General features: G+C 37.4%; 1 protein-coding gene across 1 annotated transcript in view; it reads left to right on the top strand.

The window, feature by feature from the left end:
- SLC2A13 (solute carrier family 2 member 13) overlaps positions 1–27,507 on the top strand; it is a 260,339-nt gene that overhangs the window by 127,887 nt on the left and 104,945 nt on the right. Inside the window, exon 4 of the mRNA XM_070619405.1 lies at positions 16,035–16,143. Within this exon, the coding sequence (XP_070475506.1) occupies positions 16,035–16,143 (109 nt within the window). The remainder of the gene's footprint in view (positions 1–16,034; positions 16,144–27,507) is intronic.

Raw genomic sequence — 27,507 nt, 5'->3', positions numbered from 1 at the left:
TTAAATACCTTTTACCCCTCCCTCACCCACCAAAAAAAGGGACACAGAGCAAGGACACTATATCTATTTTATTTATGTTTGTGTGTGTAACTGTGAGTAATTTAATGAATTTGATTTTGAATTTGTTGGGCACCTACAGTTGTTCTACGTTGTTTGGGTATGTCTTATTTCCTAAATAATTTTAGGAAGCTTACAGTAAATACATTCAATAAAGTAGAACTAAAATAAAAATAAAAACATAATGATATGAGAAATTAAAAATTAGAAGATGAAATCAACAGTGGGGGAAAACTAACATGTAGATGTGTGTTGCTGACTATAAAAGCATAAACACATAATGATTGGGTGCATATTTGATTCTCTGAGCCTCCTGTCAGTGGTAAAAGGAAGGATAATGCAATCAATTACATGGTTCTCACTGTCCACGAGGAAAAAAAAAAGAAATAGTACTTTCCATGGTATTTACATATTTTCTTACATGAGGACATATAGGGGACACCTAGTGTAGGTAGGGAAAAGTGTCCTTCCTGATAGGAAATGCAACAATGTGATTTATAAAGTTAGTTCTTGAAGCATCAGGACCTTACTGTATATTTGGTAATCAAGGAGGATAGGATTATAGGTAAAAATTGTGTGCGTGCGTGTTTTTTTGTTGTTGCATTTTTTTAAATTAAGAAATGGAATTTTGGAAGTAAAAGAGACTGGCTATGATACAGTTTAAAGGACTTGGGGTAAAACCTTGGAGAATGCCTATGTCACTGAAATGGAACAAAGAACTGTTACAGGAGAAACAAAATCTATAGTATCAGAGAAGGATTTACAATTCTTTATGAAAGAATTGGCTATAGCATGAAATGTAAGGCAATCTAAGAGAAGACTACTTTGCTATCGGTATTAGCAATTAGAATTTCATTAATGAGCTTTTGAAAGAGTAGTTTCAGTAGAATAATGGGGAATGAGAATGGGGGGCTAACAAAATGAAATGGCATAAATCGAGAAAGTATGTGTAGATCTGTTCTTTCAGGAAATGTAGAGATGATAAAATTGTTGTTTGGTATAATTGGGATAGAGGTATTGATTGAAAGGGAAGAAAGAGAAACAATGACATGCAAGGTCTCAGGAGGAGGAAGGAGACAGGAAGATGGACCACATAAATGGAGACTCAGAGAGGAGAGGATTACTTTCACTGAGCTAGAAGAGAAAGAGAAGCAGGTAACGATATTGAGGAACTTTGTATTGGAAGGGAGGTAAGTTACAGGAATTTGTATCAGATGGCTTCTGAGTTGGTTTAAGATTTGAGGTAATTTGCAAAGTGAGGTGAAAGTACGTGTAGGTAAGGAAACTGTGTAAGTCATGACTCTTTAGGTCAAAATACCATTTTAGAGCAGACATTTTTGAGGTTATGAAAATGCCGTTTTCCGGTTTTAAATATGTGAGTTCTGTGTTTTATTGGAAATAATTTAGCTTGCCTTGACCTTAATAAGCATTCACCTCCCACACAGAAGTATTTCTTTTTCATTAAAAGACCAAATGGATATATAACAATAAAGTCAAAGAACTTTATACCAATAGGCTAAATAGAATATTTATGAATAGTGCTTTTTAGAAAAGTGCTGGAAAATGGCTTTTCACTATTTTCCTAAAACATTTATAGTAACTTGATGAATAATGAATGGGAATAATTTATAATAGCTACATACCTCACTCAAATAGAACATTTGTTATACTCCTGCATAACAGTTACGTCATGGCTATATTTCACATAAAGAGCCATATATTTTTAACGTAAATGTTGCTAAAATAGTTTCATTCAACAGAATCATAGAATCTTGGTGTTTTAAGGAACCTGAGAGGACAGGATGTTCTAGAACATCCCTGAGAAGCATTCAGCTACACATTGCTTCACTTCTGTTTGAATTGTGCATTCCAATGATCATGAGCCGTACTAGAATGTACCTAATAAGCCATGAACGAGTTGAGTACCAAGATTAAATCATTTCCACATCTCTGATAATGAATATAATGCTATGCTTATTTTATGTATGCATAAGTGAAAATATATAGAAACAGGTTTTATTTTATAATTGTATTTTGCAGTACAGTGGGCAGATTGCATTTTTAAAAGACTAAGCTTCAGCATTCAGAAAAAGTAGATGGATCAAAGCATTTCTAAGTAGAAACTCAAATTTCAGTCAGTATTTTAAATAGACACATCCTGACTCCCTTCACAGACTGCCATTGACCATATGGTAACTGCAGACATGTCTCAAAATAAAACAGCCATATGTGGATTTTCAGCTACTGACCTCATCCCTAGAGAGCCATATTTATCTAGAAGAGCAGCTCAAACCATATCAAGTAAAATTATGATCTCGTGTCTTGTTAGAAGATTAGAAGAATCTGCCTAATGAAAAACAATCACAAGTTAAAAATGCTGAGGCAGTGAGGTTAGATATCCATGGACATGTAAAAAGCAAAGGCATCTGGAGAAATGTCTTTTGGATTCTCCTTGCCCAGGCATATACACAGTAGGATAACACATAAAAGCAATATTGAAAGCTATCCTGTGGTGTGGTCATCAGAATGGATTCAGTGAAAATGCTTAAAGAATGATCAGTTAGGAGGGCCTGACACGTGTATCTGTTGTCGGGCTAGCAGGCACCGAATACAAATATTTTCTGTCTGCTGGGTGTGCTAATTGAATTCCAGTATTATTTTTTCTGATTCCTGTCATGCAATTTCTAGAGTAGGACATGTGGAACTCACTTCTGTTTCCTGCTGCCAATTGTTCTCTCTTGAAATTCTGCCACAGTTTTTCAGAACTTTTAGACTTGTGAGCATGTGCCTATGAAGTAAACAAAAATATAGAAGAAGAAACAGAATTGTTGTAGCGAGTTGAAAAAAATGTATTTATATTTTTAATGATCCCTCCTTTTCCGCATCCAAGGAGGAGTGGAGAAGAGATCAGAAAGGGGGATCAGGAGTTGAAGGTCTGCAGGTAATGAGATTCTGTGGTGGCCACTGTAACTGTCAGACGTCTCTCTGTATACATATACATATACACACACACATATACACACGTACGTATTTATATATACACATATATATGTCTCTCTGTGTATATGTATGTATGAGAGAAATGCCCTTAGAGTGTACCAGCAATCCCTGTTTCACAAAGGGGTTGTGTTTTGCTAGCAGATCTCTCATAAGCAAGTTTTGTTTAAATCTGGGTACTCAGGGATATGCTATGTGCCTAAAGTTAATAAAATAATATTAATCACTCCTAAATTTTCTTTGAGGGATTTCAGTGATTTTTTTGCCTTCCATTTGATGCAGTAGTAGTTATTTCGTTGAGTGATGAGTGGTGTTTCAGGTGTAGTGATATATTATAGGATTGTCTTAAAATAAAATTGTGATCCTGAAGGCAATCACCCCCATAGACCAAGAACTCTGGAAATTGTACTCTGCTGTAAAAGGTCACTGATATTTCTGAACTGATCTTTGTAATACATAAGTAAACCTAAACCGTGTCCTTTACAAAGCTGAGCCCCTCACTTATATATCACTGGATGTATAAGTAGGAATTCATGAAAATTTCTTTTTGAAATCATATTTTTGCTTCTTGGTAAGTTAGAAGATTACTTCATTCTAAGCCAGATTTATAAGTAGTTTTTAAAAGTAATATGAACTTACTCAGATTTATCAATCTCTCCCACCTTTTCTGGTTATCTCGTTTTGTTCTTTTCAGTTTTTCTAAAGTAACAAGATGAGTCTTTAACAGAAAAGCTTAAAACTTTATCTGCAATAAAAATGATCAATTCCTATGGAAATCCAGTAGCTTTTTAAAATTAAAACTAATGTACCAGCTTGTTCATGTGTATAAAATTCCTTTTCAATATTGATTTATTTTAGGTATTGATCTCATGAGGAGAGCGTGTTTAGTTAACTGCTTTAGGCCACAAAATGTTTTTGGGAAAAAGAAAATTAAGAGGGTTGTTGTGGTACTGTGTTGCTCTTAGCACATCTTTCTGGAATAAATGAAGCTGTGTTTTTGCCAGTTGACTGGTCTTCCTGTTATTTAAATTGTACTTGATTTGGAAAACAATGATTACATTTTGTCATTTGTGTCATACTTTTTATTGGTGGTTGTTTTCTTCTGAAATTTTGTAAATTAAGACAAGACTAAATGGCATATCTAATGAAGTGTTTTCTCTAGAAATCCAGGTTTTGATTCATACTTGCTCTGTAGATCAGTCGTTCCTCTATGGTCTGCAGAAGTGACTTGTGTCCTTTACTAACTCAAAGCAAGCTCAGCAGTCAGTCAGAGTTTTGGTGGAAACGTTACCCAAAGTTCATTCTCTGAACCCGATGCCAATCCAAATAATGGGAACAGAATCTTGAGTGCAGAAAGGAAAGGCTTTGTTTTCTTTGCTGGGCAAAGAGAGCAAAAAGCAAGGGCTTGTGCCTCAAAAGTTGCTAGCTCCCCATTAAGAAACAGGTAGGGGTTTTTATTTGGGATTTTGGGGAGGGAAGGGGGGCCATGGCCTTCTTGGTCAGTATTTTTCCATTGACCATATTTTGAATCAACTCTTCTTTTCCATGAACCCAATGCTCTATCTACATCCTGCCCTATTTTGGAGAACTTAATACTTGTTTCTTTTTGTAGAACATCTTTATTTCTTACCATATATTTAATAACTAACACTGATATTTTATAACATGTAAGAAACCATGATTTTTCTTTTTTCTTTCTCTTTCTTTTTTTGATGGAGATAATTGAAGAGTGAGAAAGGAGCATTGAGGCAGGAGAACTGCTTTGGAATTAGAGAATACATTTGTAGCCTCATATATTTGATTCAGTTTTATATGTAGTTCCTGGGTATTTTTGGAATAATTATGATTTTCTGAGAATCATGCTGACAGAGACACAGTTTCTTTCCTTTAAGATGCTATATTTCAAGGTACCACATATGTTTGCAGCAATCATGTTTCTGGAACCTGGTAGAACAATCATGATTTTAGATATTCTGCCCCGCCATAGGATCATGAGCCATTTAAGTCGACCTGATTTTTATCTTTTTGGTATCTTTATTCATGGTAACTATCACATGTAAAGCCGAATACAGCAAGAAAGAACAATAGAAAATGCACGAATCGTGGTTAGATTTTCATCTTATTCTCAATGATACTTATTTGTTGAATGTGTTAATCTAAAGAAGGAATATGCTAATAGAATATTATTCAAATATTCATACAAAATTCAAATATCCGTATGAATACACAATGTTTTTTTAACCAAGCAAATTATTCATGCTTAGAAGCATAGTTCGTATATCTTGAAAGGTTCTAATCTGATAGAGACACAGGAATACTTAAATTCTGGGGAGTGTACACGTGACCTAAAATGAAGGCAGGGGAATGGGGTCATTCTCATTTATCTGTGGTTGTATGAATAGTTTGGCAGTATATACTACTGAAGTTGATAGAACTACCGTTTATTACAGGAACCTGCGGTATAGGTCTCACTGATTTATCATCTAGTGGTTTGTTAGTAATCTGTGTAGGAGTGTTCTGTTAATTAGAAAAGAAGTAGAAATTATAAGTGTAGAATCTGCTTATTCTTCATGTTAATGAAGCTCTGAATTATTTTGTGGAATCTTAAAAATGAGGACTGTTTGTTTACACAGAAGGAAAAACCTATGCAATTTATTGATAATTTTTAATTTAAAACTTTCAAATTGTATTCAGCCATGGAGAAATTCTACTAGAGAGCTGATAGATGAAATCATAGCATCGTTATTTGAGTTTTGGTGTGATAGACTTCACATGTATTAACACCTTTAATTATCGAAACACGCTTGTGAAGTAGATGTTATCACATATGAGGCATGAGAAGCTCAGAGAGGGTAGGGAACCTTCCCACAATCACACACAGCTTCTAAATAGCTGATCTGGATTCAAACTTGCATTTCCCTGATTTGGAAACTCTTGCTCTTTGCATTGTTCAACATTGCTTGTGGTTGTGTAGCCTTTAGCAGATGTAAATCATACATAGTCCTATATCTTAGTGTGTAATGTCTATTGAAAAATTGAATAGGTGGGAAGCTTTTTATGTCACTAAGAATGACAACTTGTTATGAAAATACTGTCAGAATACCATCAAGTTAAGAGTATGTGTCCTTTCATTTAAAAATTGCTTTGTCCAAAGACAGTATTAATGTTCAGAATATAATTGTTTTAGAAAATTACTCATTTACTTTAAAAGTGGATGCCTCCCTTTGCTCAAGAAAGATTTTTCTAGAGTAGTAATTCTTAATATTTTTTGTCCCTCAGCCACACACCACACTTCCATGGCTGTTATGAAGTTCAGATATCTCTTGTTTGAGAACTGGTGGGCCAGAGTATGCATTTTGTGATTCTTTGTTTTGTGTGGATACCTTCAATGAAGGAAACATTTTAGAATTTAGGAAGAATTCTTGGTAGTAACAAAACAAGGTTTTTGAAAAACAATATTTTTCAGTAGCATTGAGCCCTATCATCATTTCCCCTATAAGCAGAAAAAAGTCTTTACTCTAGCAACCTGGAATAATAATGACTAGATTAGCACAATCATTGCATACAGGCCTTAAATGTACCATGGTCAGCTCACAAGCACGCATCTATAGACAACCGGCCTAATACAGCATCTTGGCAGATTGATTGCTTTAGAAGGTTTTCAGAGTGTATTGGTATAAATGCCAGACTGTGAAGGAATGATTGAACCACATGGGGTTGAATTTATCAGTAGCAACAGTCCATTCTTCCAAACAGAACACGTGCCAAGCAGCAGCTTGTAATCACAAACATCATCTGCTGCATATTGAAGAGGAAAACAGCATGGGTGTGCTCAGGATCTTAGCAGTGGTTTATAATTAATCACAACATTGTTTAGCAACTTGCAGTGTATTTAGATTGCTTCATTCTTGAGTTCTCAATAACCGTTATTTGCTCTGATGTTTCTCTCTCCCTCCTTCCTTTCCTCCTTCTTTTCTTCCTCATATTCATTAAACAAATATTTATTGAATTTCTTCTATTTGAATGACTCTGTGCTAAGTACAATGGAAGCAAAATGATAAAGCAGAGATAAAACCTGAGCCATTCACCCCACATAATCCAGTATGGAGGTCATAATCCAGTATGGGAGAGACATCAGCTGCAGAACCTGCAAAACAGATAGGCGGCAATGAGAGAATAAGAGAGCTATAAAACTGACACTATGATTCAGATGACAGAATATCTTCTTTTGGGAGCAAGAGTGACCTCATAGAACAGGAACATTATAAGAGACAGAGGTGTAAAAATAGGAGGCTTCTTTGAGTAAAACAGGTTACTCAAAGATTGTTGAAGCATTGCATATTAGAGGAGAAATAGTGTGATAAATCTTGGAAGGTAGGCTGGGGCGGGAGTGTGCCCTTCATGAAATAGGCCCTGATGGGTCTCTTATTGAAGATTTTGAGCAGGTCAGTGAGGTAAGTGGTCAATGATAGGCCTTAGTAGACAGGGTGGCAGCAATATGGAGATGGTTGACTGATCTGGTAGCGACTAGAGATGTGGAGACCATGTACAAGCCTTTATTATTGAAAACATAATGTATTAGGGTTCTCCAAAGAAGCAGAACTGATAGGAGATATATATATATGAGAGAGAGAAGGAGATTGATTTATTGTGAGGAATGGGCTCACATGATTATGGAGGCTGCGAAGATGGCATAATCTGCTCTCTGCAAGCTGGAGATCCAGGACAGCTGATGATGTAAATCCCAGTCTGAGGACAGCAGAACAACAATCTCCCAGCTCAGAGAGGCAGGCTGGGAGAACGAACTCTCTCTTCCTCTTTTTTTCTATTTAGGGCCTCAATGGATCGGATGCTGCCCACCAACATTAGGGAGGGCGGGCTGCTTTACTCCATTTACCAATTCAAATGTTAATTTTATCCAGAAATACACTCACAAACATGCCCAGAATAATGTTTAACCCAGTATCTGGGTACCCTGTGACCCAGTCAAGTTGACGTACAAAATTAAGCATTGCAAATAGTGTATGCCAGGAAGTTTATTATTTCTAATCCTCATAATGGCAAGTACTCCTACTATATCTGCTTACCTGAAGAAGAGATAGAGGCTTAGAGAGGTTGAATAACATGCTTAAAACCTCACAGCTGCTAAGCAGCAGAGCTGTAATTTCGACACTGGTCTGCATAAGTGCTGTCCACTGCCGTACACCCTCACCTAGGAGATGGAGGAGAGGCCCCCCGGGGCAGAAGAGAGCTGCGGAGGCAGAGAGGGCACAGATGCAAAAACAAGATAAGTTTTTCTGATGTTTTGTGGAAAGAAATCAGGCACATATACATTAATTTTCATTAGAATTTGACCACTTACTGGATATGGAAATTAGGAAGAGAATGAATAGCCAAATGCCATGTTTTTGATCCTGACTTAATGTGAAATTAGATAACATAGGGCAAAGAGCAAATCTGGGGTGAGAAATGACGACTTCTGTTTAGATGTACTTGAGCTAGCATGTCCTTTCTGGGTCTTTCTTAATCCTCAGTCTCATTTTATTTTACGTGTCCCACTGTCAGAGCCCTTAGGCTATTGTGGTGCAGCTTGTTTTGTTTCTGTGCGTGAATTCCTTCCTTACTGGCTATTATGAGCTCCTCCAGGCGGGGCCTTGTCCTCTTTCTGTACCTCGCACTTGGTAGGCTCACGGTAGCTGCTTCAGGTATGATACTTGGTCAGAGAGGCTAGAGAGAACAATGGAAGTCCAAGGAAGAGGAATGTTTGAAATGGATGTTGTGAGAATACAATTGGGAGACAACTGAATGAATGAATGAATGGCTCCTTCAGCGGCAGGAGGGCCTGACTCATAGATACACTGAATTTGTCGTGAAACCAGGGTGGCTGCTCTTCCTATTATTTGCACACAATGCTCAACTCCCTGGATGTAGGAATGGAGAAAGGAGTAGAGTGAAATGAGTGTTTTACAATAGATAACTCTGGGATTAAGGCTGAGGATAGTGGCAAGTGAGGCCATAAAAATGGTAGAGAAAAAGAAGAGGTTGAGGGATTGAAGTCATGATGAGCACAGAGTACGTTTATTCCTATAGCTTCAAAGTGCTTCAGTTTTGTGTTTTATTAGTCATACTGTTCATAACTTGATTTTTTTGTGCTAAGAAAAATAAGCTTATTTAAGCTGATTTACATATAAAATTTCTTGACATTTATGGCATGAACAAGAAGTTAACTCAAGTCCTAGCACTACGTGTTGGTTAGTTTATGACCTTGGGAAAGTTGTCTAATCCCTCTGTGCTTGCTTTCCTCAAAAATGCCACCTACTCTTTCTTCATAGGACTCTTATGATGATGAAAAATGATTCATAAGGCATGAAGAACTAATGAAATATTAGAAAATCCATTGAGATTTTGAACAGATGCCTAATACTCTTGGTGTTATGGACTGAATGTATCTCCCCAAAATTTGTGTATTGAAGCCCTAACCCCCAATGTGATGGTATGTGGAGGTGGGAACTTTGGGAGGTAATTAGGTTAGATGAAGTCGTGAGAGTAGAACCCTCATGGTGGGATTAGTGCACTTATCAGAAGCAGTCAGAGAGATCTCTCTCTCTCCACACACACGTGCACCAAGGAAAGGCCATGTGAGCACACAGTGAGAAGGTGATCGTCTGCAACCAGGAGGAGAGCCCCACTGGGAACCAAATCTGCTAACACGTTGATCTTGGACTTCCACCCTCCAGAACTGTGAGAAACAAACATCTGTGGTTTAAGTCACCCAGTCTATGGTATTTTGTTATAGCAGCCCAAGCTGACTGAGATACTTGGTAATTGATGAAATAATTAAAATTAAACTATGACTGCCCAGAATATGTGCTGGTTAGTACTTAGATAACAGGATGTCAAGTTTTCTTGGCAAAGGGGATAGAAAAGAAAACCTTGAAATGTTCATTGTTCTTTTAGTGTCACTGTGGCCGGCTCGCCTCCTCTCTTCCTGAAGGCCTGTGGGGTGTAAGAATGGCCTCCTCAGACTGCCTTCAGGAAAGGAGCGTGGTGTTGGGCTCTTTCTGTGCTTGGTGATAGTCCAGTCATAGGGCCTCAAACTGGGGAGCAGACAGTAATATTTGAAGCTGAGCAGTGATTATCTTTCTCCCAACGAGGGCCCTGCTTTCTCCACAGAGGCATCTTTCCTTATGACAGAGAATTTAGTCTGTGAAGACGGTCAGCAGTGGGGAAGCCTCCTACAGTTGGCATCTTGTAATTCATTAGTCATAATGTGTTCTACTTTTTCTCCCTTAAGTTTTCTTTAGTACATGGTAAAATCCACAAATAAAACAGAAAGAAAAGAAAGAAGAAGAGCAAGGGAAACCTTGAGGAAATTCTAAGGGTCCTGCATCCCTGTCGGTTCTCTCTTGGTGATCTCTATCTCACGTCATCGGTCCAGTTTAAGCAAATGTTATTGTTGCTTCTAATTAGTAATCCCTCTGTGCCCATATCTAAGTGGAGGTCATGGTCTTTGAATATCTGAATTTTCTCCTGTCCGTTTCACCTTGCCAGATCTTGACATCTAGAGTCTCTTTATTTGTGAATTTTTTTTAGCAGTTCTATTGAAATATAATTTGCATACAGTAAATGGCACATATTTAAAGTTTCTAATTTGATAAGTTTTGACATATGTATATACTGTGAACCCCTAACCATAATCAAATGGTGAACACATCTATGCCCCTCAAAAACTGTCCTTTGTGCCCTTTGTATCTCTTCTTTTCACAGGCAGCCACTGATCTGCTTTCTGTCAAACCATTTAGACTTGGGAGAAAGATTTTAGCTACAAATTCAGTATTTTTAAAAGCGCACAGGCTGTTTCTTGAGTTAGCTTTGATTTTATCTTTTAGGAAATTTGCCTCTTACATCTAAGATGTTGAATTTAATGCCATAAAGTTGTTCATAATACTCCTTTATTCTTTTTTTAAATATTGGTAGACTCTGTTTTGATTTCATGTCTCTTATTCACGGTGTTGATAATTTGTGTCTTCTCTCTTTTTTTCTGATCAATCTGTGTATTAGTTTTCTATGGCTGCTCTAGGCGACAGTGTGTTCCTTGCTTTTTCCAGCTTCTAGTGGCAGACAGCATTCCTTGGTTTCTGGCTGCATCATTTCCGTCCCTGCATTTATGGCCTCATTGCCTCTCCCGTTCTGTCCTGAATCTCCCTTTGCCTCCCTATTATAAGGATACATGTGATTGCATTTAAGGCCACCCGGAATAATCCAGGATAGCCTTTCCATCTCAAAATCTATAACTTAATCACATCTGCAAAGTCCTTTTATGATATCTAAGGTAATATTAACAAATGCCAGACATTAGGACGTGCATATCTTTTGAGGGGCCATTATTCAGCCTACCCCAGTCTGGCTTTCAGTTTATCAGTTTTTTTTATGTTTTCAAAGAACCAGGTTTTGGTTTCATTGATTTTTTTCCCTTCAGCTGTCTCCTTATCTATTTCATGGATTTCCATTCTGATCTTTATTATTCTTTTTATCTTGTGCTTATTTTGGGTTTCATTTGTCCCTCTTTTCTAGGGACAAATGAAAGGGTGGAAGCCAAGGTCATTGCTATAAATTTTCCTCTGTTCTACTTTAGCTCCATTCCATAAATTTTCATACGCAGCATTTTCATTTTCTTTCAGTTCAAAATACTTTCTAATTTCCCATTGTTTCTTTGATCCATGGAAATGTGTTATTTAGTTTCCAATTTTGGGGGGAATTTTGCAGTTATCTTTCAGTTACTGATTTCTATATTAATTTCATTATGGTCAGAGAACATTCTTTGTATGACACAACTTTTAAATTAATTGAGACTGATTTTAGAGCTCAGAATATAATCTATCTTGGTAAATGTTCCAAGACATTTATCAGGCATTTACTCTTGGAAAGAATGTTTATTCTGCTCTTGGTCAGTGGAGTGTTGTTTAAATGTCAGGTCAAGTTTGTTGATAGTGCTGTTGAGGTCTTCTATATCTTTGCTGATTTTCAGCCTACTTATCCTATCAGTTATTGAGAAAGGAGTGACGAAATATCTGAATATAATTGTGGGTTTTTCTGTTTCCCCTTGCAGTTGTATTGGATTTTGTTTCATATATTTTGAAGTTCTTATTAGATGCATAGACATTTAGGATTGTTATGTCCTCTTGAAGAATTATTCTTTTTGTTGTTACAGTTTGTGTTTTCCTGCTTTTTTGCATGTCCGTTAATTTTTTTATTGTATGCCAGACATTATAAATTTTATCTTACTATTGAACTTTGTTCTGGGGTGCTATTCATTTGGATTCAGTTCATTGGATGAATTCATTCATTGGATGAATATTCATTGGATGCAGTTGGGTCTTGTTTTTAAGCCATTTTAGATGGTAGCCAAGCTGTTTTAATCTAGAACTAATTTATAGCATTACTTAGGTAAAACTCTTCTGAATGCTCTTCCTTATGCTCTGTGTTTGGTAGGTTGGTAGGAACAGGTCCTGTTCCCAGACCTATGTAAGTTCCTGGGACTGATTTCTTTAATCCTGTCCTGGACACTTTCCCCTGCCTCACGTGTATCCACTCAACTGAATACTCAAGGGGGAATGCACATCTCCAGTGTCCTCCCTCTCTGACTCTCTCTCCTCTCTAGCACTCTGCCCTGTGACTCTAGCCACTTTGGCATCCCTGGATTCTGAGCTGCATCCTTTTGATTCAAGAAGACCACCTGGATCTGCCTGGTTTCCCTTCCCTGTGCTCCAACTTGGAAACTTCTTCAAGATGTTAAGCTGGGACAGTTGTAGAGTTCACCTCATTTGTATCCTGAATCTCAGGGGTCACTATCCTTCACTGCATGTTATCCGTTATCATGAGAACTATTGCTTTACACATCTTTGCGTGGCTTTTTAGTTATTTCATGTCGGAGGTAAATTTGATAACTATTACTCCATTTTTGCTGGAAGTGGAAATCAAGAGCTGGGATTTTATACAAAGTGCATTCTAGTGCATTTTTAATCATACCTGGAGAAACTTCTATAGGCCCGACATACAGACAGCCTGTTCTCAGCAATGGCTGCGCTTGTGGGACTGCCCTTTTCCTCTCTGCCACCAGAGTCCCTGCCACACCTGGACAACCATTGTAAAAGTTACAGAGTATGAAGTGTTTGAATGAAGGAAAACATGAACCCGTTTGGGCTTCCTGCATCTATTGTTTTATTTATTATGTGTTACATTTTAAATCCTGTATTTCCAGTCTACCCTTGTTGTTTAGAGGTTTTACTTTTTCTTGTGTGGGAATTTCAACGACACACGTGTTCTTTTGAAAGTTGTATGAAATATTTATGTATACAAAATGTTTTTAATTACAGAAATCAAAAGAAATGTAGTAAGTAGAGCGTGACATTTTAAATTTTCACTTACGAACATTCAACCAGTTAATGTGTTTGATTCTTATCTTCTGCCTCATGGCTTCTGTGGTATAAAGATTAATGATGGTTTGCATTTGTTAAGTCAGTTTTACTCCTAATAAAGCTAGGTTTATGATTTTAATGAAAGGAAATTCTTTAATTTTGTTTAGGCATAATCAGACGTGCAACTGCTGTGACTGTAATTTATCTGTAAAAAAAAAAAAATCCAGTCTCATAAAGGAACTATCATTGTTTATTTTTGACAGGAAATCCAAACCAAGAGAAAGTCCAAAACCCAAATTTTTAAGAACTAGGGAATAAATATATGGTATTTATGTAATAGTTTATCTCTTGATAGTTTGGCAGGTCAAACTTTGACCTTGATTTGTCATAATTTTCTCTTTGTTTTCCTGCCCTCCAAAATCAGTATCACCTAGTCTGTCCATCAAATCATGGTGCAGTTTAATAGTGAAAGTAGATGCAGCTGTTCAAAGGTTAAAATAGATTTCTTGCAGAAGGCCAATTTCTCATCTGTGGTGGTTACTACAAGCTGAAAGAGCGCTTGTATTTGCTTTGTTGTCATTATTGTTTTTTAAAGTTTCCGTGGTACACAAGGTAAATGATAATCTTTTTTTTTTTTTTTTTAAAGATTGGCACCTGAGCTAACAACTGTTGCCAATCTTTTTTTTTTCTGCTTTTTCTTCCCAAATCTCCCCAGTACACAGGTGTATATTTCAGTTGTAGGCCCTTCTAGTTGTGTCATGTGGGATGCTGCCTCAACGTGGCCTGATGAGCGGTACCATGTCCGCACCCAGGATCCAAACTAGCAAAACCCTGGGCCACCGAAGCGGAGTGCATGAACTTAACCACTCGGCCACAGGGCTGGCCTCCTGATAATCTTTTTTATTTGAATTTTTTGATTTATGGAAGTAGTAGATGTTTATATGATGCTGTGTATGTTCCTTATTTTGTGGTTCATTTGTAGATATCTAAATTTGTACATGAGCCTGGCATATTCAGACAGTTGATCCAGATATATTTCAAAATTGTCACAGTAAAGTTCTCAAAATCTACCTATTTCACACATCCTTTCTGATACACTAGGTTTTAATACTGCTTTACTTGAATCTAAAGCAATTTGACATTTATAATACTCTCAGCCTGCTTTCTAAGTGGGTTGTCACTGCAGTGACCTTTGAATGGCCATCAATGCTTCTCTATCTCTTCCTGTCTTACTATTTAGGTACAAAACCATTTGCAGTAAATCATGTCTTTGTGCAATTATAATCACCCATGTAGAAATGAATATTTTCACCCCTATAATGTTCGGTTCTAATTAATGCCCTGGCTTGAAATCCCATATTAACTTTAATTGCTGAGACAACAGCATATTCTATTCCACTTCTGTGAACTGGAATATTAAATTTCCAAAAGATTTCTGAAATGGAACTTCCCTGGATTTTACTTTACTTGACTTGGCTTAGGGCTCATTAATGAAACTTGGCCTCCAGGAAAAATGCCTCTTCTTAAGCAATTAATATTCCAGTGATCCCAAGTTATCTCTTCTGACAGCAGGAATACGATAGGTCCTAGGAGTCAACTCTGGCCCCATAAGGACACTCTGTAGAATGCCTCCTAAGGCTAAGGTGAAGGTGTCATTGAAGTACTTCTGAGGACAGAAGGGGCGCTTTCAGTAATTACGCCCAGACAACAGCCATTAGTAAAGTTAGTCATCTTACTTAAGGCCTCAGAAGTTCAAATCTATAGCTGTCCAGAATTGATCTAGAGTTCTGATATAGAAACAAACGAATCTGCACCATTTTGAAAGCCCATTTATGTTTTGAAATGACCATTGAATACTACTTAGGAAACTTTTCAAAATCCAGAAATACTAGAAATAGTACTCGATATATATGTATATATACACACACACGTATATATATACCTATATAAAAAGACATTAAGTTTTTTTTCTTTTAGTAACTGTTTGGTAACTTTTATTAATAATATCCATTGTAGCCATAGCCAAGTCTGGTGTAATGCCCAAATCCTTAACTTTAGTTGAATAGATTGGGATGAATTTTGTTAGTTTATTCAGATAAACTGGAATGAATTCTGTTCCTTCTTTGTTTTTTAATGAATACCATTCTTTTCGTTGATTAAAGCAATTTTGCCAGTGACTTTGTAAGTTGTCCCACACTGAATGGATTTTAAATAATAATTAATTGCCAAGGAAGTGGAAGAACAAAGAGTGGTTCGTACAGCTTGTAGGGAGTTAAGGAAGAAAAATTTCTGACAGTTACTCTTATATTGGACTTCCTAGTATCCATAAATTGCTTTACCTTGAATTCTCTTGTTTCTTTTACAGTTTAAACTCAAATATGTACTATCTGTTTTAAAAAATATATTGTGCCCAGATTTCTGTAAAAGTAATATGTTCTATTTTAAAATGCCCAGTCATGTTGATTTCACGGAGATTTGGGGAAATTTATCCTTATGGGAATAATTACTATGGGAGCTAAAAATAATAGATGTGTCCTTCTTTTTCTTTCTTTTTTAAAAAAGCTGGACCTGTGATCTGCAGAATGCTGAGTTACCCCCCAACTCGCCGAGCTTTAATTGTGGGTTGTGGCCTACAAATGTTCCAACAGCTCTCAGGCATTAACACCATCATGTATGTATTTCTTTCTGGCTTTTTACTGAAAAGATTGTGAAGGAATTATTTTACATGGGAAAAAGAATAGGACTCTTGGTGCTTTGTTATTAAATGTGTAGGATTCTCCTTTTGGAAGTTACTTGACTTTACAATTTTTTTTAATCCTATCAGTTCGTAACAAGGAGGTGATTTATTTTGTTTGTTGTAATTGTTGGCTTTATTTGATTTCATACAATTTCTCTTTTAAGCCATCCATTACTTCCTTATATTTTGAGCTAATGAATGTTATCATTTTCATAAGTCATTTCTTGATGCTGGTTAGAAAGTAAACCAAAAGGAAGTCACCTGGCAGCCAGCCTGGTGGCACAATGGTTAAGTTTGCACACTCCACTTTGGCGGCCCAGGGTTCACCAGTTCAGATCCTGGTTGCAGACCTGCACACCACTCATCAAGCCATGCTGTGGTGGCGTCCCATGTAACAAAATAGAGGGAGATTGCCACAGATGTTAGTTCAGCAACAATCTTCCTCACCAGAAAAAAAGAGAATCACCTGGCATTGTCAGAGATTAATGGGCACACAGATAACTAGTTCATTTCCTTGTGGGTCGATCAGTTATGATGTAGTGTGATAACATTAATAGAAGTATGTTTATACAACCAGAGTACAGTGGACTAGAAATGTAGTGTGAGCAGAGAAGTGGGGAAGACACAAAAGTTCCCTGTTTTTTAGTTTGCAGAGTAATCCCCAAAGTTGTATGTGTGTTGGGAGTGGAGTAGGGTGAACAGTAGGGTTCTACTGTGTTTCGTTCATTCAATATTAAACGCATTTTTTGTGGGCTATTTTGTACTAGATACACAGCAATGAATAAGGTAGACATGATCCTTGGCCTCACAGAGTATACAGGCTGGAGGAGGAAACACACGTTGAATAAACTCACAGTTTAATATAGAATTTCAATTGTGATAGGGCTGTACAGGACTGTTCCAATCCTCCACAGAGTAGACTGTTACAATCCTAGGTAAAAGAATGTGAGTTAGAGAAAAGTTTTGAGTTTCTCTGAGAAACTGGTTGTTGGGTGAAAAGCTATTAAGTCTTAGAAGCATTTTCCTCTACCTGTGGTTATAATTATTCTTTAGAAAAATACAAACTGTGTAAAATTAAATTTTACCTGGTAGACCATTTGTATTTGGGACTCTTGATATGTTCCTTTAAAATTACTTGGGATACAATGAATTATCTAGTGATAATTTGAGAAGAGTGAATTGGTTAAAATAGTGATTAAAAATAATGATGAGGGCCCAATGACCCATTAGATTAAATCAAGATTTGTTTTTTTTTTTTCTTCTCCCCAAAGCCCACCCAGTATATAGTTGTAGATTCTAGTTGTGAGTGCCTCTGGTTGTGCTATGTGGGACGCCACCTCAGCATGGCCTGATGAGCTGTGTGCTATGTCCGCGCCCAGGATCTGAACTGGCGAAACCCTGGGCCTCCGAAGTAGAGCGTGCGAACTTAGCCACTCGGCCACGGGGCTGGCCCTTAAATCAAGATTTGTTAAGAATCTCTACTTTAAATCCATCCATACCCTTTATGAAGTTGACTTTAGTCATAATCCTTGTTAGATTACAACTTCCTGGAGTACATTTTCAATGTTTGGTTCTCTCCTCCTTCCCTCTAACATTTACGTTCATTTGTCCTCACCTTTATCACGTCTCTTAGGGCCATCTGTTGGCATAGTGCCCAGCATGTTTGTTTGTTCGTTTTCTGGATGTGGCACATCATGACTGTTCTGAGATGCGTCCACTGTCCTCAGTGTGGTGATGGTATGGAAATGTAACCAGGCTAGTACCAAGCTTTCAAATAATGCAGTGCAGGAATAGCCTTATGTGAATATCTAGTTTATCAACCTAATTTAAAATGTGTTGTGTTTCTGAAAATCTTTTTTGGTGGTTCTGACCTTTTCTAGGCATTTAAATTTGACAAGTTTAAAAACATAGAAAATGAATTTTTGTTGTACTTTTTTGTGTCCCTATAAAACAGGGATCACGGACAGAGCGAACACTAATTGATGGATAGTGGTTGAGGCCAGTGTGTTCCTAGTTGAAAGGAGTATCATAGTCCATTTGTGATATCTAGTGTAAAATGTGCTGATTAAGGTTTTCAAATTTTAATAAAGCGTTCATCGCTTCAAATCCTGTCTTTCCACAGTGAGATCAGGTGATGTGAGTATAAAGAGCCTGAGATTCCTTAAGCTTTATGAGTAGTCATTAATGTGCTTTGCCTGTCACAGACTGTACATGATATAGGTAATGTCATACAGCTTTTGTGTGCAGTTGAGTATTAATCCTAGAAAGTAGTAAGAATAAGGTAAATGATGGTTAAATTTAGGTTGTGTCTACATGATGCAAAACAGCTAGTCAATTCCCTGAAGAAATTAATATGACATTAATGTCTGGAGGTTAGAGGTTTAGGTGTTTAAATGATATGATACCTATGCTAAGTAGCTGTTGATTACTCATAGTTTGCAATTTCAGACATTCATAATTTAAGCCCATAAAACTTAGTGTAAATCAATTTCGTTGTAATAGATTGCACTACTGTCATTATCTGGGTGGAAAATGGCTAATCTGGGGTTCTCATATAATGTGTTTTCTTCTACTCCCTCTAGTCTGTATTTGTGTGTGTGTGCATGTGTATGTATCTTTTTCCATTATTCTTAAGATTCACTAAATACTGTCATAAATTTTGTTTCTTCTAGTTTAAAGTAATCTCTTAATTGGTGCCTAGTAGTTTATTTTCTGTTGTTTTTAGTAGAAATATTGATTCTATATTTTTTATTTTAAAACATGTTATTTTGTTAATTTAGAGTTCTGTTTTTGTGGATATTTCATGATGTATATTTCATTACTCTTCCTCTTTGTTTCCAGCTTCTTCCCTTTGAAATGGGAAATAAAATAGGTAGTGCTCTGCTATATCCACAACCCAAACCTAATATCTGTAGAAGTTGAAATGTTTTTATAAAATCCATCTTTCACCCCAAAGTGTGTGTGAACCTGAAATATGAGGTATTTTGAATTCTATTTCTTACTAAGAAAAGTTCATAGAAAGGTCATATGGAAAAATATTGAAAGATAAATTGTCCTTAAAATCGTGTTACATAATCTTACCATGTTTAGTTTTCTCTCTTCTTCCTCATAGCATCTTTATTTCTATCTCCTTGACCTATTTAATATCCCATCTCAGTCAAGGAAATAGATTTTCTTCTTGGAATATTTGATTTTCTCATCCTCTACCATCAAAAAAAAATATATATATATAGTGTATGTATATATCTAAGTATCTTTCAGTGTATGATAACTCATGTTTATATCCTAACTCATACCTTATCATCCTCTATCCTATCGAACAGAGGACTTCTAACTTCTTAAAACCATTACGTACTTCAAACGTGACATTTAACTTTTAGAAGAGATGATTTTCTAATATAGTTCTAATCACTGAATAATTTTAAACACACAGCTGAATAGATTATTCTCTATTCACAAGAGAGAAAGAACAGACCAAACGGAGTACTAGCTTTCCTGATAGAAAAGTGTTGATATTATTGTACTGTATCTCAGAGACCAATAAAACATTTCCACATGTGTCAAAATAAAGGGGAGAGGAGTGATAGATGAAGATAATGATAATTAACATGAAGAAAACTCTCTTAAATTCCCATGGTGATCTATTCTAAACCTAGTTATAATGTCAATAATTTTCTATTTTCTATCTAAGGAATTTTATCTGATAGCTATTAACAAATGGACCCTTTCCACATTATTATTATTACAACCAAAATGTGTGTGTGAATAATTAGGTAGGTAGATAGGGAGAAAAAGAAAGAGAAAAAATACCAGGGTTTGATAAACTATATTGTGATATATTCTGATAAACATATAATCAATCCACTTTGGACAGGTGGATGGTATCAGATTTTTATCTGGGAGGACCAAGTGGTTACGTGGCTCATTTTAAGGTTACACAGAAAATCAATAGTAAAGAGAAGAAGGGAATCCAGAATTTTAAGCTTTTGAGTCGGCTTCAGGTAAAAAGGATTGTAGGGGAATAAACTTCTTTTGGACACTCTGTTCTAGTCCTATGCTTTGAAGCTACTCTTCTTTTAGATTAATACTCCCAGATTCATCTCTTATTACTCTTCCCTTTTCTATTAAAAGCATGGGTGGGAAATGGGCAATTAAATTGGATAGGCAGATTATTCTTACTTCTGTAACTGCTTTACTCATATCCCCGGGAGATTACTTCTTCCATTGTATTTACATAATAAAGACCTTTGAAAAACGTGCCCGGGTAATAATAATGTTAATAGCTATCATTTATTGAGCATTAAATACCAGGTGCTACTCTACCATGTATTAAGTCAATACATATTAACGGAAAATAAAAAAATAGGATAGAACTGTTAGCCCCTCTAATGGTGTAATTATTTGTTGTTGCCATGATAATAACGGAGATTTTTACTGTTTTACATATATAACACTATAAAATATTTTAACACACATGATCTCTCCTGATCGTCATAAAAATCCTGTCAAGTAGGCAGGGCAGTCCTTCTTTTAATTCTCCAGCTAGGCAATCTCGTGCTTAATGAGTTATGTGACTTGTCACTGTCACACACAGAACTAATCAGTTTTAGAGCTGAGGGTGGAACCCTGATTTTCTGACTCCAGATCACCTGGGCTACCCTCTAGTTGCAGATCGCCCAAAATGCCCAGAGCTGACTATTTAAAGCTTGTTTGGGAGTAATGTAAGGTAAAAAGTCAAAGTTAGTGGAATACAGTACCATCCAAGGATAAAAATCTAAAATGACTGTATGCTCATGAAATTGCATCCATCTCAAGAATCGTAAAACTCATCAAATTCTTTAATCTGCTGGTACCCAGTTAAGTCCTGATCTAGAGCTCCTGGCAAGCCAGTTTGATGGTTGGATGAGTCATTTATATTTGTTAATCATATTTAATTAATTTAATTTCCTAAGTGCGATATGTCTGAATCTGTTCCATTCTCGTATTTTATCCTCAACAAGCTCTCCTAGTATAAAAAATTACCATGCAATCAGGAAGCATGGCACAACAAGCAGGCATGGCCAGATGGTGCTAAATGTAGAGAAAAATAAATGTGACAGAAAATAAGAAGAAAAGAATAAGGATTCATGTGCTCTCATGTTGTAAATCTGAACCAGAGGGGAGGTTTTGCTGTCTGAAATCTTCAGCAGGCAGGGTGAATGGACCAAAGCACCAGCTCAGTCATGTGAGTCTTTCTCCTCTCTCTGCCTCCTCAGTAAGGCTCTGAACATAATCCAAAAAGCTATTGAAAGATAATATGTTTATCTCATTGGAGTGTTTCAAGATGAGTGTATTTTAGTCATTTGTGTTCATTGGATGAAAGTCACTGAATTGATGAGAAAATGTTTAGGTCCATGGTTCACTCTTTTAAAGAGGAGTTTAATGTTCTTGGAAGAATATTGACCCAGGAATCAGGAGAATTAGTTTCAAGGTCTGTCTCCACCGTGGGACTTTGAGCATGCCAGTTAATTGCCTTCATTCTAATTACCTGTAAAGTGAAGTAGATGGACTTTAATGTTCATTTGCATGAGGAAAAATGGAGTTTCAAATAGATGTGGAAGCTAAAACATTGTGTTTGAAATACTTTAAACCTTTCTTGGACAAAAAGCTATCAGACTCTAGGAGATCATTCTAGTCTAAAAAGAAAAATCTATTTTGTTCACATAAATTTTGAAAGATTTATTAAATGCTTACCACATGCTGAGCATTATCCTAAATGCCGATCATTATCCTAGATGCTTAGCTTCTTATATGTTAAGACTACATATTTATTTACCAACAGTATCTTTGAAGAAGGATGATCTTGGTTAAGGTTCTTTGTGCCTCTCTATCCCAAGATTGTGTAGCAGACCTATAATCTGACATGAAAGAACTTTCCTTGGCTTCCGTAATGTTGTAAGGGTACACTCAAGCCTAGTGAACTTCACTGGCCTCTCAAATCCTGTAGATATAGAATACAAGGGAAAGGATGCATCTTCTACCTCTGGAGTCTAAAGCCATTTTTGGTGCAGAGAGATCACTATCCTAACATACAAAACACAGCATCATTCTCACCAGGTGAGGCTCTGAACAGAATGACTTCGAAGTGGAACCGTCAGGGTGCTCCTCATTACTTTCCATTTCCCTGTGTATATTTTGGACACCTGTCTTTGTTTGGGTTCCCCAGAACAGATCCTAAGACAAAGACTTGGATGCAGATGATTTTGGGGGATGATACCAAGAAGCATGAGTAAGAAAATGGGGAAGTGTGGTAGGCGGGGAATGCAGTAAAGGTGGCACTGGTAAGCAGGTTATCTGAGTAAGCAATTAGCTCAATCCTGCTGAGGAATAGTGTAGAATGTGCTTCATAACTGTTCCAGGGGTATTTATTCATGATCCCTAGTCCCTCAACATGAGGGTTGCCCCTGCAGGTGGTCAGCACAGTCCTTCTGGGCTTCCCTCGACAATCTTCTATGGTGCCAGAACTCTAAGGCAGGAGGTTTAACTAGGAAGTGTCAGATTCTGTGGTGAGTTTCTGTGACACCTGCAAGGGAATTCAGAGAGGGGCTGAGAGCATATGGGGCAGGGCATTAAGAGCATCTGTTTAAGGGGCTGGCCCCGTGGCCGAGTGGTTAAGTTCGCGCGCTCCGCTGCAGGCGGCCCAGTGTTTCATCGGTTCGAATCCTGGGCGCGGACATGGCACTGCTCGTCAGACCACGCTGAGGCAGCGTCCCACATGCCACAACTAGAGGAACCCACAACGAAGAATACACAACTATGTACCGGGGGGCTTTGGGGAGAAAAAGGAAAAAATAAAATCTTTAAAAAAAAAAAGAGCATCTGTTTAAAATCCTGCATCTTCAAATATGTGTAAAAATAAATTTACATGATATGGACATGAACTTTCTTAATACCTTTCATGGATATAGCAAATTCATTTTTAGTGAAAAAAGTCACTAACCCTGTAGAAAGTAAGCAATAAAATTGAAGTTAAATAAGAAATGATGAGTGTATGTTTTCTTGAATATTATAGTCTTTTGTTTTCTTTGTATAATTTACAAATAATTTTGTCCTATCACAGGAATCTTAAAATTCTATCTCCTAAAGTGTTCATTTATTTATTCCTTCAACTAACATTTACTATATTGTTGATAAAACTTCAAATATTTGGAAACTTGGTGCCAGCCCAGTGACGTGGTATTGAAGTTCACAGGCTCCTCTTCAGCAGCCCAGGGTTCATGGGTTTGGATCCCAGGTGTGGATATAGGCACCGCTCATTAAGCCATGCTGTGATGGCATCCCATATACAAAAAATAGGGGAAGATTGGCACAGATGTTAGCTCAGGACCAGTCTTCCTCACACACACACAAAAAAAAGGAAACTATAATTCTTGTCTTTGAGAAGTCTGTATTCTATCTGAGCAGATAGGCACAATTACAGTATGGCATTATAAGAACCAAATTAATATGCTGTAGGAACACACAAAAATGTGGGACTAATTCTTCCTGGAACGTGAAGAGGGCACATATAAATGATTTTTTATTATATTTTTAAAAACTCCTTTCTATAGAGTTTTTGTCTGGGTGGAAACATGATACATCAAATATTAACACAACCTTTGGTGTTAGATCTGAATTTGAATCCAAACCCATCACACTTGCTGGCTGTGTAAGACCCAACAAGCTCCTTAACTTCTTAGAGCCTCGGTGATCTGGAAATCAGGAATAATACCTCCCGTAATTCTTATGGTGATTAAGTGAAATGGCATATATGGTTCGGGCCCATGGGAAGAACTGAGTCCATGTTCATTAGCTTCCCTTTTGCTCACTGTGTATTGTAGTATAGAAATCCACAGGGCTTTGTGGAAAGCAAGGACATTCCACAGTTAACCCATCCTCTTTGTCCCACACCCATCACTCCAGGATTTGAGGCATCCTTTTTAGACACAAAAGTGTTATAATACCTTCTTTCCTGCATCTATTTTCAAAATATAGAAAGGAATCTTAATAGTGTTTTTCTTTAAGTAACTTACAGATGTGGTAGGAGTGTTGTCCACTTCGGTATTAATTGATTTCTTTTCATCTTAAGTTTAAGCCAGGGAGAAAAGACCTCAATGACCTTTGAACGATAAGAGCTAATAATGCCTCCTTAGGAGATAAGGGATCTGCAGCTAAGTATTCTCTATGTAGCGTGACTTGTGGTTTACATCAAAAGATTGTCCAGTCCTTTTGGTGTGCTTTCTGAATCAGATATGAATTTAAGGTTCTGTGGTACTTAGTGGAAATTTATCTCCATGGTTTGTAAAGTATCATCAACGAAGATTTTGGGTTCCCTAGGACATCTTTGGTAACATGAAAACATGATTTCTTTGCCTACCCTTTCTCTGACTCAGGTGTTTTACTGAAAGATAAATAGAAATGCTGTTAATGAGTTGAAATAGCAGCGTGAAATCCAGGATTGTGCACTGAAAATAGGCTTGCTGTGTTGATAACAGTAGAACCTTGCCCGCCAAATCATACGTGAATTTGAGAGTAAACAGTCCGATTTATTCTGGGTAGCCTTTTATAAAATTGTAGGAATGTTCACTTCTTAATTCATTCTTTAAACAAATAGGTGGAAGGCACTCTGCCAGGGGCTAGAGATACACAATATGACTTAGCCCATCTCCAGGGAACTTTGGTCTTTTCCCCTTATCTTTAAAGGATATGCTGTCACTTGTCTTGAAAAGTTGCTTTGAAGATGGAATGAGGCAGTAAAATGCCTGCCATGTAGGAGATACTCAGAGGATGTTGGGGAGTTTGGTTCTCTTCTTTCCACACTCACGTTTGTTGTCCTCTCAAAAAGTCTGTTACCCGGGCTCTCCTCACTTGGCCATGGTTCTTAAAAAATTTTCCCGTATTGGCTCATCACAGCATTTTGTCTTGAATCTCCTTCATGGCTTTTCTTACTCAATTTGCACCTTAACGTTGGTGCTCCCCAGACCTTGACTTAAATTCTGCTGGGAGATTTCATCTACTCCCATGGTTTCAATAGCCATCTCCATGTTGGAGATGACCTAATCTACACTTCCCTATCAGAACTCCTCTGGGATGCACAGCCATATCCAACTCCTGGACATTTTTACTTGGATATCCTACTCTCATCAATTTCTACATGCTCCAAACTGAATCCCTATCATTTCCCACCAATTCTGCCCTCCTTTTATAATTCCCATCTCAGTGAGGGGTATGACCAGTAGGTGCCCAAGACTAGCTGGGGAGCCAACACGTCCAAATCTAGCCAGTTACAATTTCCTTCCATTTTACTTCCTTAACATCTCATATCCTCCTCCTTCTCTTCATTTTCATTATCTGTCTAAGTTCAGGCCCTGCTTTAGTCAGGGTTCATTGTATTTGCAAGTAACAGAATCCCGCTCAAACCTAGCTTAAGAAAATAAGGGAGTTTACAATAACGGCCTGGGGCTGAAGGCAGGAAGTGCAGCTGGGCTTGGCAAGGGGCTAAACTGGAAACTGGAGAGTCACTTCTCAGCCTCTGTGTCCACATGGTATTTAGTCCTTATTTGTCTCTGGCTGTGTGCATCCTCTTCCTTCTTTCTCTTTGAGATCTTCCTCTGGTTTTGTTCATGCGTGGTCACACTCTGACACCATAACCTTGGAAGTACTTCTAAGTTTAAGCATCCACAATGGATAGACTGGAATTGTCCCAATTCCTACTTCCTAAGAGGGGAAAATCAAAGTGGGCCTACCTTAGCCCAAGCCAGAGGCCAGAGGGCTGGGCAACACTGTAGGAAGAGATGCGCAGAGGATTTTTCTGCCTTAAATCTAACCTCCCTCAGTTTTTCCTTCTTATCTCTGCCTGTGAACTTTCTGAAACAAAATCAAATCATATCCTATCTTGACTTAAAATCATTTAATGGTTCCTACAGCTTTCAGAGGAGCTCAGAGTCTGGAGCCCTTCATGGCCTGACTTTTGTCCACCTCTGCACTGTCCCCTGTCCAGCCACTTCCCACATGCTCTGCCTCCTGCTGTACAGAACGTCCTGGAGTTCTGGCAATGATTGAAGCCATTCCAACCTCGGTGCCTTCCTACAGACCTTTCTCCTAGCTGAAATATCCAGCTTACCCTAAAAGACCGCCAAACTCAGGTCCCATGCCAGCTCCCTGCACCCGTGGGCTAATTTAGATGATCCTCCTTGGCCTCTGGTAGCATTCTGAGTAGAGTTATCTGTCATAACAGTTATTATGCTTTATTATAACTGCAGATTTATCTGTTTCTTTGAAAAGACCATGCAAATAATAAAATTGCCCCCCTTACAGTACTCCCCAAGGAGAGCCAGCTAGATTTTTGTTACTACTGACTGTTTTGGTTTGGTTTTCTTCACGTAGCAGGGTCATAGCATGGTGTTAGAATTGGATCTGTCTTGTTCTGACTGTAAGTGTCTTCCCTAACTAATTTGCAGATATGACCTCAGGAAAACAAAAGCCACAGAATTCAAGATTTGAGGGCAGGATCTTTCAAAACCACTGCCAAATGAGTCCTGATCTTTAGAATTAGTGACAAGCTATAACGACATTTCTAGTGATTTATAACATTGAATAGATACTCTTTAAGTTTCGTTTAGGTTTCAACACTGAAGACCCCATGACAGAAATTCTGCAAGTCAGATCTCTTGGTTCCTTCTCAGGGCAACTGAATAGCTAAGTTAGTGACTTGTATTCAAGTTTGTGATTATGCTTCCTGTGGCTGATAGAATTGCAGGATTTGAAATGCTATTAAGCTGCTCAATGCAAGACAGATAGTCTAATGACATGTCATTCATGGCAAGGAGAAAAATGAACAGTGTCTCTTGCTGGGACATCTTCATTTATTTGGATAAGATTATTTTTTACTGGGCAGATTAAAATATACAGCACTAAATATAAGGTGCTCCTATTTCCATTTCTGTAAAAACACACACTACTTGAAAATGGAAAACATATAAAGTAGATTTAACTATGCGGTTTGAACTTTAGTTTCCTGCATAGAATTAACAGCCTCTTCCTAGATTCTTCTAATGGTCTTCTTCAACTTCCTTAAGGTTCTCTCCTCAGCCACTTATCATAAGTATATTTGAGAATTTAATCATGTATCTAGGACTATTTGAAAAGACTAAATTTAGCCCCTAGGCATGTTTTCTTTAGAAAGTGCAGAATGTTTGCACCTGTTAAATTTCACATTAAAGTCCAGATTTCAGGAGACTGCATTGCCTTTTAGAGCGTGTCCGCTTCAGTTCCCACATC

This window comes from Equus przewalskii, chromosome 5 (genome assembly GCF_037783145.1).
Source record: "Equus przewalskii isolate Varuska chromosome 5, EquPr2, whole genome shotgun sequence".
In the NCBI taxonomy this organism is placed as follows: Eukaryota; Metazoa; Chordata; class Mammalia; order Perissodactyla; family Equidae; genus Equus; species Equus przewalskii.
Note: the sequence above shows the minus strand (reverse complement) of the source record. Positions and strands in the feature narration are given on the sequence as shown.